The sequence below is a fragment of the Heliconius melpomene genome, chromosome 11 (genome assembly GCF_056956725.1).
Source record: "Heliconius melpomene rosina isolate 202511_hmr_F chromosome 11, ASM5695672v1, whole genome shotgun sequence".
Classification (NCBI taxonomy): Eukaryota; Metazoa; Arthropoda; class Insecta; order Lepidoptera; family Nymphalidae; genus Heliconius; species Heliconius melpomene.
The window spans coordinates 2,432,401-2,450,694 of record NC_140399.1 but is presented as its reverse complement, the minus strand read 5'-3'; the positions used below and the strand labels follow the sequence as shown (position 1 = coordinate 2,450,694).

Below are 18,294 nucleotides of genomic sequence, written 5' to 3'. Positions count from 1 at the left end.
CCGCATACGCAACACATTCGTTCGAGGTAGTCTTGGGGTCCGTGACGTAGCGGATAAGCTCCAAGAGCGCCGCCTGAGATGGTTTGGCCACGTTACGCGCCGGTCTAAGAACTAAATCGGATGCAAGTGCCTTGCTATATCAGTTCCTGGAGTGAGACCTCCTGGACGCCCAAGGAAGCGCTAGTTGGATGTCGTGACGCCGGATATGAGAGCCAATGGTCTACCCACTGAGGACGCTAAAGACCAAGCAAAGTGGAGTAGGTTGAGTAGGAAGGCAGACCCTGGCAATAGCCGGGATTAATGCCAGGAGGAAGAAGGTTTCTCACACTAGATGTCATATTATTTTTCTAATTATTCTCGGCAAGCCCTTTCATTTGATACCCGTATTGCAGATGTGCATAAATAATAACTATTCCGCCATCTTAGATGTTCCGCCATATTGGATTTAGAAAAATGTCACATTTTTCGAGTTACTCTCAACGAGCCCTTTCAATAGATATTCATATTGTAGAAGTAGACTAAAATTACCTATTCGGTTATCTTGGATGGTCCGCCATATTGGATTTAGAATGACGTTAGATTATTTTTCGAGTTGCTCTCAATGAGCCCTTTCATTTGATATCCATATTGCAGAATTGCAAAAATAATAATTATTCGTTCATCTTGGATGGTCCCCCATATTGGATTTAGAATGACGTCACATTATTTCCCAAGTTGCTCTCAAGAAGCCCTTTCATTTGATACCCATATTATAGAAGTGCATTAAATATAACTATTCCGCCATCTTGGATGGTCCGTCTTATTAGATTTAGAATGACGTCACATCATTTTTCAAGTTGCTCTTAAGAAGCCCTTTCATTTGATATCCGTAATGTACAAGTGCATCAAAAATAACTATTCTGTTACTTTGGATGGTTCACCATATTGGATTCAGAATGACGTTATACTATTTTTCCAGTTACTCTCAACAAGCCCTTTCATTTGATACCCATATTATAGAAGTTCATGAAATATAACTATTCCGCCATCCTGGATGGTCCGCCATATTGTATTTAGAATGAAGTCACAAACGTTATCGTGCATTGTCCTCTAAACCAATCGTGTATACAACATTTCAGCTCAATCGTACGAACATACCTTTCATTATATGAAAGCACAAAAAACTTGAATCGTGTGGATTCTATTGGATTTCAAGTGATGTCACATTATTTTTCTAATAGTTCTCGGCAAGATCTTTCATTTGATACCCATATTGCAGAAGTGCATGCATAATAACTATTCTGCCATCTTAGATGTTCCGCCATATTGGATTTAGTATAACGTCACATTATTTTTAGAGTTACGGTCAACGGCCCATTTCATTTAATATCTATATTGTAGAAGTAGACCAAATAGATACTCGGCTATCTTCAATATCCTCCTTATGAGATTTAGAGTGACATCACATTATTTTTCGAGTTGCTCTCAACGAGCTCTTTCATTTGATACCCATATTGTAGAAGTACATTAAAAATAACAATTCCGCCATCTTGCATGGTCCGCCATATTACATTTAGAATGACGTCACATATTTTATCGTGCATTGTCATCCAAAGTAAACATGTATCCAAAATTTCAGCTCAATCGGTTGAAGATATCTACTTCAAAATTGAGCTCTAAGATTTTACCCGAACCCACATACATACATTGCAAGTTAAATAAAAGCTTTTAATAAAGCGCAATCACTCCTAACGTCCCTAACTTAGTGTAATCAAAACTGAGGCAACTATCCCACTGCCACAATTGTCTAGATTTTATTCTGTATTAGAAGTTATTTACATAGATAAAAATATATAATATTAAACATTAAAGTATACTTACGTTTTGCATTAGAAAATAATTAAAAAATTCTTCTTTATATTTTTGTTTTAAAACAATGAACTTTTTGTAACACTGTAAATGATAACCGTGCATTGTGTCACTATTAAAAAAAATGTCACTGTATTGAAAATTCATTTTTTGGCGAAACAATAACATAATTTTACACTTTTGGAGAGATTCCTCGTTAAATTCTATCACATTTTCTCTCCGGCCGCACAAAAAACACATCTTCATTTTTGTCAAGTAAAAACGTCTTTACTCCAAAACGAAAGGTAAGTAACTAAGTAATATGCTCAAAAACAACTCATTTGGCCATCTGCACTTTTATTGCATTTAGAAACAATACATCTTCGAAAATAATTTTATTGCATGTGGTTTGCTTTGTTTCGCGCTGCAAAATGTTTATCTATAGTAAAAAATAGCCAACTAACTAATTGATATTTGCCGACTCCTGGTCATAAATCGTAAATAGCGTTTATTAGTCGGCATTACTGTCGAATTTTCTTGGAATTAATCTTTGCTAACTTAGTTTTGTTTATTATAATTCTATTATATATATATTTTTTTTTCTTATGCAAATTATTAAAAGTTGCGTGAGAAAAAAAAATTGCGGCAAGCGTTGTCAAATCAAACAAGTAGAGGACGAAGAGAGAGAGAGAGTTCGAGAGTTCATTGAAATGTATTTTTCAATATAATTAATTAAAAAAATATCCGCAATAATGGTCACCCTTCATTATATTAAGGAAACATGATGTATATGTATGTATATTAATAGCTTATAGTAGATCGATATTTGTAAACATTTATTTAATTAGATAATTTAGTTGTCTCAAAATGGTAATTTAAATAAATATTAGTATTTAGAAAATAGATTTTGCAAAGACTCAATATTATACATTCATTATTTTACTTGAAAAATAAGGATGATTTCATCTTTAAATAGTTTTCTACGTGTACTTAATATGATTAAAATCATCATTTAACAGGTGAACAATTAGAATAAACATTGATTTTAAGATTGACCTTCTATTATATAATATTTTACTTTAAAACATGGGGCAGACCGCGCATTTCATCGTCTATATATCGTCTCATAGTCAAACGGAACCGGAATAAAATATTTCAAACGCTGGCAACCCCAGTTTGCGGCAGGAATTTTCCAGGCAACCCTGTTTTATAGTGTTCAGAAAAAAATAAGCTTTAATTTGATATATAATTCATTAAAAAAACACATGAGTGCAAATTATTAACATTTAGTGACATCTTTAAACCAGGCAACCCTAGACTTGCGGCAGACTGAGAGCTGGCAACCCTTAATTTTCCAATTCCTTATGCGATTATCTTTCAAATGATGTGCGATTCATATAAAAAACGTATGACTGCAATTTTCTCCAAAAACGAGTTACGAAAAAATGTAATTAAAGGTGATTGCGGCAGGATTCTTCCAGGCAACCCAGGTGTAATCTGTTCTACTAATCATGTATTATTCATTAATATAGGTTTAATTAAGAAAACTCGTATATGCAGGATTCAACGGCCGGATCTCTCGGCATGATACAAATATACATTTTTGATTACTTTTCAAACAATTTCTTTATCTTACGATTTATTTCTAAAAATGTATTTTAAATCCCATGTTTAATTAGGCCTACTGTGACCGTTAAATAAAACCAGTGTTAAATATTATAATCATTTCGTAAATCCTAATCAGAGCGCTCGTCTACAAAATCCCAATCGGATAGCTCAATGAATAACGTTCCAACCTTTTCATTAACGAGATGCCTTTTGTCTGAAGAGTGATTAAACATTTTACTTTTTCTTTTGTAATTTTTTGTGATAATTGAAAAAAAATTAAAATCTATATTGTGACAAAGAAGTGGAAAATCTTAATAAACACGAATAAATGTGTAGATGTATGTTATGAATTTCAACTATAGCTAAATAAATATTTATATTGGCAATCAATGCGAAAATGCGGCGGTGAGTGGCAAAGGGAGTGTATTAACACTAAGTTTCCTCTGGCTACCCTGCTATATACAGGGAATGTATCGTGAAGCTAAAGAACTAAAGAACTTTTTTAATAAAAAAATATACTATTGAAAAAGAAATTTAATTTCTAATTGCCTCAATTACATAAAATAATATGTTCCAATAAACTTTGTAAAATATTCTTACTAATTTAATAAGTAAGTTTGTAAGACTTTTTGCACTTGTATTTAACTTATTGGAGCTTCGAGTTTCAACTGCGGTTGGAGTACCGTTATGATTGACGTGGAAAAGTTTTATTAAATCTAATTTATGTATAATAAAAAGAAATACAATTTTCTTTGAATTATTATTTTTCGACGCTTATGTGGGCGGAACTAACTAGCTAGTAAGGTGGATTAAGTTAGTTATAGGTAAATCTGGGCCCTTATTTTAATTTTTTTTTCAACTGAACTTAAGTTTATTGTATGTAAACATTGTTTACCAAAGAAGTAAAAGACATATTTTTTGAAAACATCACCAGGGAGAAAAATATTAATCATATTCTAAGGACAATCAGCATTTCTATAACTCGATCTCGAAATAGCTTAAATGTTTATTAGAATATTTTACATTCTGTCAGAATTAGCATATTTTTGATATGGCAATTTCGTGTAATTGGATTTTCTTAATTTGTTTGTTGAAGATTGGGGAACAAAAGTGTCTTAATGGGGACGAAATGTTTTAAAAAATGTCAATCTAAACAATTTACACCTTACAATTAACAATTTACCTTACAATTTACACTATCGCACACCAACCAAAGTACCATAAATGTAACAGCTTTTACTGAAAATCACGTAATTTAATAGGCGATAGATAAATATTTGTCCCGTACCATATTATAATGAATTTGGTATGTCACACTAATGACGACGTAACATTATCACCCGTGTACGCGTAGCTACTGAAATTTTGGGCTTTTTTCTATAAATAGAGGATCATTAGCTACGACATTGGTTAAATTTGAAGGTATTGAACTGAAAGAAAGAGAAGAAATGAGAGGACTGAGAGAGACATGTTATTAAGAGCATATTTTTTTGTTAGATTCACGCTCTATCCCGCAGTGGGCAGAGGGAAGTTAGTAATGAAACACTCTGTTCTCATAATTTGCGAAACATTTCGTATCGAGTGGCAGGACTAAATGTTAAGTTTTGTTATCCCAGATTTTGTTAGGGTAGGCAAAGGGAACCTAGTTGTTGGATACTTCTATCCTCACTGTCTGCCTAATTTTAAAAGGATTAAATATTGAATGGTAGAACACAACGCTGTGTTATATCTTACTGAGCGAGAAAATCAACATAATTCCCTTAATGGGAATCGAACCCATAATCGTTTCGACCCTGTGTCACTGCTCTGCCACTAGGTCTTCGAAGAAACCAATACTTCATATATAGTGATAAAATGTGTTTCTTCCCCCCAGGATACTTTCCGCTACCAGCAGTTTATTGCCTCACTTGGATTTGCCTCGACGTCCTCCTCTGCACGGCCTCCATTATGCATCTTTGTACTATCAGTGTTGACAGGTGAGTTCAACCAAATATTTATATAAGAAGAAAATACAATATAATTCACTCTCTATTTTATTTACTCTCCTACTTTGAAAATATCTATTTGGTATTATTTGGAAAGTAAAAAATAACTATTAGAAGAACAGATGCCCGACTCCTAATTCTCACTAAATATTGGGGTTGTTTTTATCTATATTATTTTTATACAGTCGGGTTTTTTATTGTTTTTGATAATTTAATTCCATTACAGCTATTGAATTTACTTTATTTTTATAAGAGAGCTCAACCATTGTATAACGGGGTGAATCACAAAACGTAATTATGAACGTAATTTATAGTTATTTGCGAAGCTGAAAAAAAATTAGAAAGAGACCCCTAGACATACCCCTTGGAAAATAGCCTAGAAAATAGACTAATAGTCTAGGCTTGTAGTGCCTTAACCATTGAAGTTTTTAATAATCGAGAGAGTCGATCTCATCCTGAAATGAATAGAAATAACGTCGACTTCATCCCCTATCTTTCAATTTCATATTTCGAGATCACATACGCTTATTAAATTGCCTTCAGTTTTCACGACAGTATTAAATTTCCCGCGGGATATCCGTTCTTCTCAGCGAAATTACTAACTTGTAACGAATTGGGTTAAACGTTCTCAACTATAATTTTAGGTGTTAGTATTAAAAATGTAGTTAACTTCTTTTTCTTATGATTTCATTATTTGATGCTTATGGTGTCAGATGGGTACAAGCGACAAAAAGATATAAAAGATTGTGGGTTCGATTCCCAGGTAATAAAATATTTAATATTTTCATTTCCTCGCTTTGGTAACCAAGTTAAGAGTTTGATAGATTTCCACCACTCAACACGAAATGCCTCCGAAATTAGTCGGAAAATGGGAAACGGAGTATCTTAGCACCAGGTTCCCAAGTTCCCACTGCGTATCCTGCTATGTGCGGGATAGAGCGTGAAGCTAAAACGAAAAAGATAATATATAGTATAAATTAATATTTTTTTACATTACCGTTTTCTAAAATAAGAAGTATAAAAAATTACCTTATACATTTTGTTTCTAGGTACCTGTCATTAAGATACCCGATGAGGTTTGGAAGAAATAAAACGAGGAAACGTGTGACGATTAAGATCGTCTTTGTATGGATCTTGTCTACAGCGATGAGCCTGCCTTTGAGCCTGATGTATTCTAAGGTACGAATTATTTTTTTAAATGCATAGAAACAGCCGTTGCGCAGAGGAAATTGGCTTTTTTATTTTCTTCAATCGAAAATCACGGCGTTGTGTTTGGCTTCTCCAGAAATAATATTTTGATTTTCAGGAGAGACGAAATTTTGAGGATAAAATATAAGAATAAGTATTTTACTTTCGTTATTGTAAATACAAATAAATAACATAGCTTATAGGTTTAGGTCGTTCAGAGAAAAGAACCTGTAACCAAAACTTCGGTATAGATCATCATCTACATTTGTGCTTTAAATTAACTAAATTCAAATACTAAAAGCCAAAATATTACGAAACTCACTCATACAAATAATACTGCCTTTCTCGTTCTCATTCAAGCTAACTTTCTGTAAACGTACTTGTTAAATCATTTTAGCCAAATTAGTTGAAAATTAAACGACGAGACTCACCGAGCCAATGGATACAAGGTTAACAATTAAATATTAAAATCTTTTGTTTTATTATGCCCGTTTGCGGAATTTAGCGGAATAGATACGACACTCTGTCTCCCATATTCAATTCAGTGCTGGAACTTAACGCCGCACTTGAATGGTGTATCTAGACAGATGATATTAAAGTCCTAGTAATATTAAAAGTTTTGTGAGGATGAAGGTTTGTTCCACCCTCATGTAAAAATTACTGAACAGATTTTAATAAAACTTAACAGTAATATAGCTTATATATCAGAATATCATAAACACTAAAGATTAAAGATACTGCGTCTAGGACGCTAGAGTATTTTATATATTAATTTTTACCTTCATCCGGGAGGGAATCAAATTCACAACTATCACGTGGAAAATGTGGAGCATCCTACAAGTTTTTTTTCGTAATACACCAAATTCTACATTTTAGAGACAGCAAGAGCATAAAGGTGTGACTGTAACGCAACAGTTGTGGATTCGATCCCCACTCGGTGGAATGAACTATTATTTATTAATATTTTAATTTCTTCGCTCTTGCATCAAGGCAAAAGTCCGATGTGTCAACACGATATGCCTCGAAAAATTTGGCGTAATGTACAGAACAGAGTATCTTAACACTATGTTCCCTCTGCCTACCCTGATGTAAGCGGGATAGAGCGTGAAGCTAATTTTATTTGCTCTACATTTTAGCTTCTTATCCTGACTTAAGTAATTAATCTTATTAACACAGTATTCGATGCAAAGCACGCGCGTATCGTCGACTAATTGAATAAGTTAACGAAGGCCTCTTGGAATTTGAGACCCATATTTAAATTTTGAAGGCACATAAATTATACTGTACAGTACAGTATTTAAAAGTATACTGTTTTATTTAATTAATATAATTATTATGCTGAGACATAGCTGACTGGAGGGTAGTGGGTTTAAATTTTAATGTCATAGTAAAACAACTTCACGCTTTTTCAATAGATAAATGGAGGAGTATGTTAGAACTCTCCATTCTCCGTTTTCTGTCCAAATTTCGGATGTTGCGTGTTGAGTTGCGGAATTCAACGCCGCGATTTATTTACTAGAGCGGTTAAATGAAAATAATAGAAATGGGAATTGAACTCACACCCATCATGTTTAGAGTCAGATTATTTTAAGTTTAATAGTATGTAAGTATATATAAAATAGTATTTTTTTCAAGGGATTAGGCCGCGTTGCTTAATTGGAGAAAGACGAGATATGCGGGCTCAGCCTCCTTTGATTACGAGATTACATTGTAAATTACGATACTTGTTTAAGTTATGGATGAACTGATAGCATAGATAGATAGTATTTTTTTAGCTTTATGCTGTATTCCTACTATTGCAGTGTAGGGGACCTGGGAACCTAGTGTTAAGACATTCCCTTTCTCATTACATTTCCGTTCACCATTGTTCGCCAAATTCATTGAGGCCCTGCGTATTGAGTAGGTGGAACTTAACGCCGCACTTTTGTCTCATGACCAGAGCAAGGAAATGAAAATATTAAATATTTAAATTCACAAATGGAAACGAACCCATAACCATTGGGCTCACTACTGTAAATAGGGTGCACGGTTGTGCCCCTGTGCCGCGAAAGCCTCATTAAAAGTAAATAAACATGGCTAAGACCAAGTGTGCCTTTGACTTCCTCCACTGGACACACCATGTCTGGAAAATTGGGCAGTACGTGGGGAATAGAATGTCTTAGTTAGAATCATGCATCTTCCAATTTTTTATTCTATATACGAAATTAACCTAATCGTCCAGTCTTCCTTCTATTTAATTATATTCAATTTCTAATTCATTTATATGCAAATGGGATGTGCAAACATACAAACTGCAATTTAACGCTCGTATAGGCGGAATAGGCCAATATAGTGGTTTGCCTAAATTACTCTTGAATTTGAAATTTCCTTTGTCTCACCTACAAAATGCAAGCTGTGCCAGTGTTAAGTGTTAGAATGACATATTTATTAGCTGTCACATTATTTTCTCGCTCTCGTACAAGACAAACCACGGCGTTGAGTTCACAGCAGGGAAGGCAGAGGGAACCTAGTGTTAAGACACTCCGTTCCCCATTTTCTGCCGAATTCTGGAGGCATTGCGTGTTGAGTGGCAGAATTCAACGCCACTTTCATTCTTAACACTTTTCGTCGAAGCACTTAAAAAGGAAAATATTAAATATTTCATGACCTCAAGTGGGAATCGATCCCACAACCTGCCTCATTTACACGCTAGTGCCCCTGCGGCACGTTAACACTACATTTTTGACCCAAACGCAAGGTTGATTGTATATAACTTTTTTATTTGTTAATTTATGTAAATGAATTTTTTTGACTATTACCAATTTTACACCTTTATTTAATTAAAAATATAAATAATTTTATAGCAGTTATACTTTTTGAAAAAAAATGAGATTTACCTAGAACTGCCGCTGGGTCATTTTTATCCCGCCATTATTATTTTATTATTTGAGGGTATAATTTGACATATTTTCATGCCTCGGGGACGAGGTGGAGGGGAAAGGGCCATGCGGGAGCGGAAAAAATTTGAATAGTAGGTTTAGCAGTCAATGCCTAAGTTTTTAGGGTTCTGTAGCTTTTAAGGAAAAAAAACCCCTTATAAGATCATTTTTTTGTCCATCCGTCTGTCTGTGTCTTTATCTCAGGAATGCTTGGAGAAATCGAGTTGATATTCATATAAGTATATGAATATGAACTATATGACGATCTACAGTCCCTTGATTTCCTGAAAAAGCGCCCTTAAAAAAAGATATGACTATTTATATAGTAAAAAATATGTATTTCGACACTATAAAGGGAATCAAATAAATAAGGTACTTTCAGTTAACTTAGAATTATGAAATTTGGCAGCTAGCATTTACATGTAGTACTAGTACAGGAAAAAATCTGAAAACTATACATTTATGTATAAATCTTAAAAAATAATAGCCTGAAAAGTGGGGTAAAATTGGTGTCAATACTAAATTTTGCCGCTAGTCCAAGTGAGGTATCAGATGAAAGGATGACTAAGCTAGGCTTGAATTTCAGAAAAACACTCATACCAAATGTGGGCAATTGTAGGGTACGTAGAGGGAACCTGGGAACCTAGTGCTATGCACTCCGCTGGCATTTTCCGCCGAATTCTGGAGGCATTACCACGCAATGTTATAAATCATCTGTGATGTATCACTGATGAAGAATATATTAATGCATTACTTGGCCTACTAATAATATTAACTAATTTCAATAACTTATAATTTTGTAAGAGTTATTCAGTTAGTTGTCACGACCTTAGAACGTATTTGAAATATTTGATTGTTTCTTTGTGTTTTATTTTTTGGTACTTTTATGTGTGTAAAGAATAAGAATTGATTATTAAATATGGTCTACATATTTTACGAATTATTTTAATAATATTTTTTTTTTGTATTATACCAACAATCAACATAATAAGTAGAATGGGACAAATTTGTCACGACGGCGGTTCAAGGGGGGTATCAATCTTCGGCACTTCTAGTGTTAAAACTGGCATCCAAGTTATTAACAAAATTTGATGAAAAATTACCAAAGACCTACTCATAGCCCATTCCAGATATTAGCAAGACAAGTTTCTATATCAGAATGCCGATAAAAGCCTATATACTCGTACATATAAGAGTAAAATACACATATTCTTAAACTAGCGATGGCTGCTCTATTTCCATTCAGTGGAATATGAAAGCACGACGAACAACCTTGAGGTATTCATTGGAGAATGGGAGAGATGTCTTCTAAATATTTAATGGGTACCAAAAATGTTTTTTCCTTTTTTTTTCTTAACAAACGTCTGGGCGACAGATTCAGATTTTAGCTTAATATTATGGATTGAGACCGCCTTGGCGAAGTGAGAGTCTGAATGGGTATGCGATGGTAGGGAATTCGATAATGGATTGAACTTCAAATATATTTTGGTGTTAAAAGCTTTTATTTCAAGATGATTTTCGCCTTATGTTATAGAGTGAAGTCGTGGATGCTATTAGTGTGGATTCGGCCCCCACTGAGGAAAATGGTTATATGATTATATTTTCTTGCTACTTGAGTTCCTCTACTCAAAACGTAAAAATATATCGAAAAAAAAATATGTAAAGTGGAGAACGGCGTGTTCTATCACTACGATCTTACAACACTGCAATACATGCTAATGGAAAAATAAGCAAACAAATGTTGTGCCTTAGAATTGGCTTAATGAATTCATTATAACGACCGAAAAATTTTGACACTAGTTCACTATTTTATTTTAACGAAGAAAAGCTTAATGCACTTTTGAGACAGGCAATTTTTATAATATACCTGCTTATTTTTTGTACATAAAAAAAAATAATTCCGCATAGCAGTCAACCATTTCATTATCTCACCAATTACTTACTTTACTAAGTTCTCGAATGTTAACCGAGGTTTTCCCAACGCTAATATTATTTCAAAATACTTGGAAATTGATCTTAGCATAGTTGAAAAGTATCCATCTTCTTTGTTGTGCCATACTGGAAAAATAATTCATTATCATAAGTGGGAATCGAATCCACAACCATCGTTACAGGAACACGCAGTCCCACTACACTATAATATACTTTTGCTATCTTTGCATATTTTCTTTTATGGTATTATTAAAATAAATTTAGATAGGTACATCAACTTTTATCTAACATAATAAAAATAAAATGTAATAGATCCCAGAGCAGGTACCAGTACATTACGTTTAGTTAAATATTCTTAATATAATACGAGTACAGAACTTTGAAGCTTTTTGCTCTTCCTTCACTAATATATTTATTTTAATGGAAATTATGGACGAAGCTTGAATTATTAATGTTAAATAAGGAAACAAAAGCGATTCCAGTCAAAAGGGACTTGATAGTGACTTCCTGAGAGTGGCATATCTGACAGCTGAAGATTTTGCATGAGGTTCTGTGAAGATTAATCTTTTAATAAATATTAACAAATACAATTGAATGTGTGGGATTATTTACAATTATAATCGTTTAATAAGATAGAGAAGTTCAATTAAATTAAAAAAATTGTATTATTACCTACTTTGGGTTACCTTATAAGTTTTTTTACCTGTATCGAGGTTAAGAAATGTGTGGAGCATATTCGTATCTGAAAAATTATTGGATCGTTCTTGAACCATTTTTCAGTCCCTAAGTTACAACGCGTCTAAATCAAAAAGTATCATGAATTAAGACTTAGTTTCCGAGAAATTTTTGATCGAACATACAAACATACATCACTTACAATATTAAGTACGTGTTTGAAAGCTTAAATATATCCACTATACTTAACTATCAAATAAATGCATACTACTGGCAATCTACGAGTACCTGTTTTAAACCAGTTAGGAAATATTTCAGGTTCCCAATCGTATGTATATAACATTTATTATTGTCGAGTCAAAGGCGCAGCGTTGAGTTACACCACACAACACACAATGCCATCAAAACTCGACGAAGTGCCTTAACACTCAGTTCTCTCCGGCTACCTTGCTATACATTCAAATAAAACAAAAAGAAATATCATTAAGATTTATTACTTCCTCTCAAAACATGAAGAACAACAAAAGGGGAATTAGACATTATTACATATGTAATATGTAGTACGTAAAACAGGAAATCCCTTGTACAGTATAATGTTCCTCAGAACATGCTTTAACATCTTTGTCTTCATTTTATGTTGTCTTTGATGGGATTAATTAGTATTAACAAAAGCTGTCACTGACGAATGATGTGCCGTTGTGACGAAGCTTCAACTCGACGGTTGTGGGTTCGATCCCCACTCGAGAAAGTGAAATATTTATTTACGTTTATATTTCTATTTCTTCGTTCTGGTATCGAGGCACTACATGGCGTTAAATACGGCCATTCTACACGCAATGCCTCCAGAATTTGGCGGAAAATGGAGAACGGAACTTAACACTAGTTTCTCTGCCTAGCCTGATGTGTGCGGGATACAGCGTGAAAAAACAATTTTGTTTTTGGCTTCATGCTTTGTCCCTAGCGGGGTAGCTAGACGAAAGGGAGCGCCAAGCTCTATGCTATCTGCATAATTCGCCTCTCTCATTAACCGACTTCTGTAAGAAAAGGAGGTTATCAATTCGACTGTATTTTTTTTTTTATTTTTTTTTTTTTTATGTTTGTTACCTCATAACTTGTAACTGGGTGGACCGATTTTGATATTTTTTTTTTTCATTTGAAAGGTATAGCTTCCCGAATGGTCCCATTTTTTTTTGGTCCATGTCTGACAATGGTATCCATGAGAAAATCACATAAGTCTTAAATTTGCATTATGCATGTGCGCGACTAATAGCCGAATAACTCAATGTCGCGCCAACCGATTTTGATGATTCTTTTTTTGTTTGAAAGGATACACTTCAAGGATAATTTGGTGAAAGTTTGGTTAGGTTTCGATTATGGAATCCGGAGAAAATTGAGAAAGTTTGTTTTTTTTGGTCAAAAATTAATTATACTGTAATAGTTACAAGCAAAAACTTTTTAAATTGATGTCAGAAGTGAGATTCCTGATCGTTGCATTTCTTTTCAACCAATCTCAAAAAAGAGGATGTTCTCATTTTCAACCAACTTCAAAAAAGGGAGATTCCGAATTCACCCGAATACTTTTTATGTTTGTTCTTGTCAATATACCAAAATGTAACTGCACAAAAATAATAGCTAATTAAATGAAGTTTTACATAGAACAATCACAACCACTCGTTGACAACCACTACCACCACCATCACCACTCGTTCAAGAAGCATCATTTTAAGATCTACCCATCACTAAAAATCGTAAAATAAATTAATTTTTAACAAAAACAAAAACCGACTTCTAACAACGAACTAAAAAGTGAAAAATAATTATATAAAGATTTTATAATTTTGAAGTCGGTGTCAAGCTAATGCTACAACACCTTTACTACAATATCTAATTACTAAGCCTGTTTGTTTTACTTGGCACCGACTTCAAAATTATAAAATCTTTATATAATTATTTTTCACTTTTTAGTTCGTTGTTAGAAGTCGGTTTTTGTTTTTGTTAAAAATTAATTTATTTTCAGTAACCCCTTTACATACCCTCCGGGAGGTCCTAAAACTTTGAACGTGACCTTAATTTCATCGATACTGTGAAAGATCAAACGAGGTCTAAATTATTTCAAAATCTAAAAACTGATCGTGGCACAGCTGATGCTCGAAGTTGAGCTTATTTTGCGCCCCCTTAAATTCACCACACAAACGCCAACGTCTCCAAAATATAGAAATGAAAAAAATATATATTATTATATACTCGAAAAAAAATTAAATTTAAACTTACACCCATTTCATTAAACAAAATACGTAAAAACTTCGCCTCATCGCGATAAAATAATGTAAAAAGCTTTTTTATCTTGCTTAAAAGAACTTAACAATAAACCTTAGTCTTCTTTTAATGGCGTATCAACATATATTTATGTGTGTGTTCGCCTTCGCCGATAAAACGTCTAACTTTACGAGTTACTCCAGTATTGATCAGGCGTGGTGGGAATTTAATTATTTATATTAATTGCCGTCGTCGGGGTATTTGGAAGTGCCTAAATGATAATGCTTGCTCTACAACCTTTGGACGTTAGACTTAAGTTCCCTAATAGGGAACCTAAAGTACATTCAAGAAAATACAGCTTTATGCTATTTTTAGTATATTTTCGAGATATGGGTGTCGTGTGATGGATCTTAACACCATGGAAATGCCAAATGGGGTAAATAGATACTGAAATGTTTTTTTACTTGATTCTCTCTGTCCTATAATATTTCAAAACTAAAATTATTATGTTATATGTATGTATATATGTAAAACTGGATATATAGCTCTTTATATCTATCTATATCAATTTTCCGCTGAATTCTGAAAGCATTGCATGTTGAGTGGCGAAACTCAACGCCGCGCTTCGCCTCGATACCAGAACGAAGAAATGAAAATATAAATTTAAATAAAATTTTCATTTCTTCGAGTGAGAATTGAACTCACCAGTCGCGTTTACAATCACACAATATAATATCTTATTAAACTGTATATATAATACTTAAAACCTAATAAATAGTGAAATTAGAGTGATTTTTCACAAATTTCTTTCAAAATAAAAATATAAAAGGTAATAAATGACTTGTTCTCTCCTTAATTTAATTTTCGTATATCCCCTTAAAGATGATGAAGCAGAAAATATAACAATACACGTTGAATAACAACGATAGCTTTAATTAAATAGCTGTCAACACTATGGAATTGAATTATGGTGCCAGTTTTGTGGATTGATCGATGTAAATTGTAATCGAATTAAATTATGATGAATAAGAGAACTTTTCCTCGTTTGGGATTGGCATTGTGGGTGACAATCCTCTAAATATATTTCTAATTTACTTTTATTTGCAGCTTAACTATGACTAAATACTTAACGTGATACCTACCCAATCAATCAACCAATCAGCTTCACGCTGTATCCCGCACATAGCAGGGTAGGCAGAGGGAACTTAGTGTTAAGACACTCTGTTCCTCCCTTTCTGCTGAATTCTGGAGGCATTGCGTGTTGAGTGGCAGAACTCAACGCCGCGCTTTGAATCGACAACAGAGCGAGGAAAAGTCTCTTACAAATATTTTTATACCTAGCCTATTACAAATTTCCTATGTTTTATTGAGGCCAGTTGTCGCGTAGGAATGCAAGCGTGCGAACTGTAAACGTGACAGGTTGTAAGTTCGATTCCCACTCGAGGATATGAAATATTAGATATTTTCATTTCTTCGCTCTGGTAGCGAGGCAATGAAGCATTAAGTTCCGCTACTCAACACGCAACGCTCAGAATTCGGCGTAAAGTGGGCACTGGAAGTGTCTTAATGGGAACGAAGTGTAACACTAGGTTCCCGACTTCCCTCTAGCTACCCTGATATGTGCGGAATAAGGCGTGAATCCAATATTCGATATTTTAGAACATGCTATTGTATCCATTACCCTCTTTAGCAAATACCTATTACCATTTTGGACTATAATGAAAATATAGGGTATATAGAACTAACGTTTGATTTTCAAGAAACACAATGGGCTAAGGACTAAATGACTTATTCAAAGGCAGACTGAATTTATAGGTTGCCTACACTTTTAAATATTCAGAGGCATTGTAATAGATTGTGGGAATGAACGTTTATGTTACTTTTATTAGAATTTCTTACTTCTACGAATTCTAGAATTATAGTTATTAATAATTGATAGGTGAAATCAATAGTTATTAGATTTTTTGTAAAAAAAATCGAATTAAGCAATTTATCAAAACTTTAAAATTATCTTTTTACTGCTATGGTTAACATTTCATAATATTTGAAGAACGTAACTTCAATTTTAACTATTAAATTAAATTCTGCTTTGAATTACGGGAAATTTTCTTTTTGTAGATATCCCCGTACTGTAGGCAACAGGAACGTTTTATTCATAAATTTATATTTATTTTAGATTTACGCTGTATTTTCATTTAAGCGGGTAGGCAGAGGAACCTGGGAACTTATTGTTATGTCACTTCGTTCCCATTAAGACACTTAAGTTGTCCACGAAATGAAAAATATAGACGATATGTGTTTTTATCTTGTTTTTAAAAACATTAACCGCTTCCGATTTCTAACAATATTATTGTTTTTTATACTTTTTTTAAACTCATAAAATATTAATAACGTATACGAGTACGTTACTAATATTTTATGAGATCAGGTAAAATTATATAGGGACTAGTACTTTTGTTTTTATATTATTATTATAGTTCAGTACAAAAAATAGAAAAACATTATAACAAACATTTTATATTAATATTCTTAATATATAAACTTAACATAACATATATATCTATATGATAAACTTAACGTAACATATACAAGTTAGTATAATTTGATCCTTTTATGGGATGAAAGATACTTTCACGAAGTAAGTTGTCGTTGTGTTGTTGTCTATACAGATAATGGTTGTAAAGTAATAGAGAACTATTGCTAACTATATGTTGTCCAGATTAGGTAGTGAGAACTTAGTGATCCAACACTCCATTCTGTACTTTTCGCCCGAATTCAGTGCATTAGGTCTAAAGTGGAAGAATGCATCTGCATTTTGTCCTTACAAAATGAAACAGGGAAATGAAAACAATTCATTCCCCGAATGAGAATCGAACCTACAAACATTGCGTTTGTAGTCAGATCTGTATTTTATTAATATAATTTAAATTCTTACAATTCAAGATCCTATTATCACATACATTGTTATTTCTAAAACCTGGTACTTCAGTACGTTGGAATCGATATAAGTACTTTCACAAAGAGAAAGACGCTCACAAGCTCTATAAGACTAATAGGAAAGGAACTATTAAAATAACATACGTATTTTTATCATGTTGTTTAGATAGAAAATTGGAAATATATTGAAGCATTATAAGAAGATTAAAATTTACTTTTTTATTTGTAACCGATATATGTAGATAGTAAAATATTTCCAAATAAACCACTTTTTCGTACAATAAGTTATTTTTTGTTAAATTTTGTGGGAATCGAACCCACAACCTATCGTGTCTACAATCACACAGGCTTGTGCCTCTGTGCCACGACTGGCCTCAAATATATAGATAGTATTTTTTTTTCAATGCAAGTTAGATAAGTAATTTTTTGTATTGCAGAACGAAGAATCAGTCCTCATCGGCGGTTCCTGTCAAATACCAGATCCTCTATACAAGGCTATAGGGTCTGTCATCTCGTTCTACATACCTCTTGGCGTGATGCTGCTCACGTACGCGCTAACTGTTCATCTCCTCGCGCGACAGAGGAAAGGACTGGGACAAGGATGGGCTGCTGGCTGGCTTGGTGCGATACCTATCGGTATTTATGACTAGCTACTGTCTTCTTCTTTTCTATTAATTACTTCTTCTTTGGTATTACTGCAAAACTATTGTTCATTATTTGGCCATAGTGCCATAGGCGATATTTCTGTGGAGTTTACCATGGACCAATTATTATATAATGATATTGGTCCCTGGTATCCCTCATGAAGAAGGGTCGGCAGAGAGAGCCTAGTGTCCCACTCTCCACTTTCCCGCCGCTTTTGGAAGTATTGCGTGTTGAGAAGCGGAACTGAACGTCGATTATTTTGTCATTTATTCGGCAATTTAGTAAAAGGAGGAGGAGAAACCTTGTGTTAAGACACTCTCATT

General features: G+C 33.5%; 1 protein-coding gene across 3 annotated transcripts in view; it reads left to right on the top strand.

Annotated features, from left to right (window-relative positions):
* 5-HT2B (5-hydroxytryptamine receptor 2B) overlaps nucleotides 1-18,294 on the top strand; it is an 83,275-nt gene that overhangs the window by 53,941 nt on the left and 11,040 nt on the right. For 2 of the 3 annotated variants that reach the window (XM_085192751.1, XM_085192749.1), the window contains exons 3-5: nucleotides 5,309-5,411; nucleotides 6,470-6,599; nucleotides 17,764-17,962. In XM_085192751.1, coding sequence (XP_085048877.1) covers nucleotides 5,309-5,411; nucleotides 6,470-6,599; nucleotides 17,764-17,962 — 432 coding nt within the window. The remainder of the gene's footprint in view (nucleotides 1-5,308; nucleotides 5,412-6,469; nucleotides 6,600-17,763; nucleotides 17,963-18,294) is intronic. The other variant, XM_085192750.1, reaches the window with a different exon arrangement.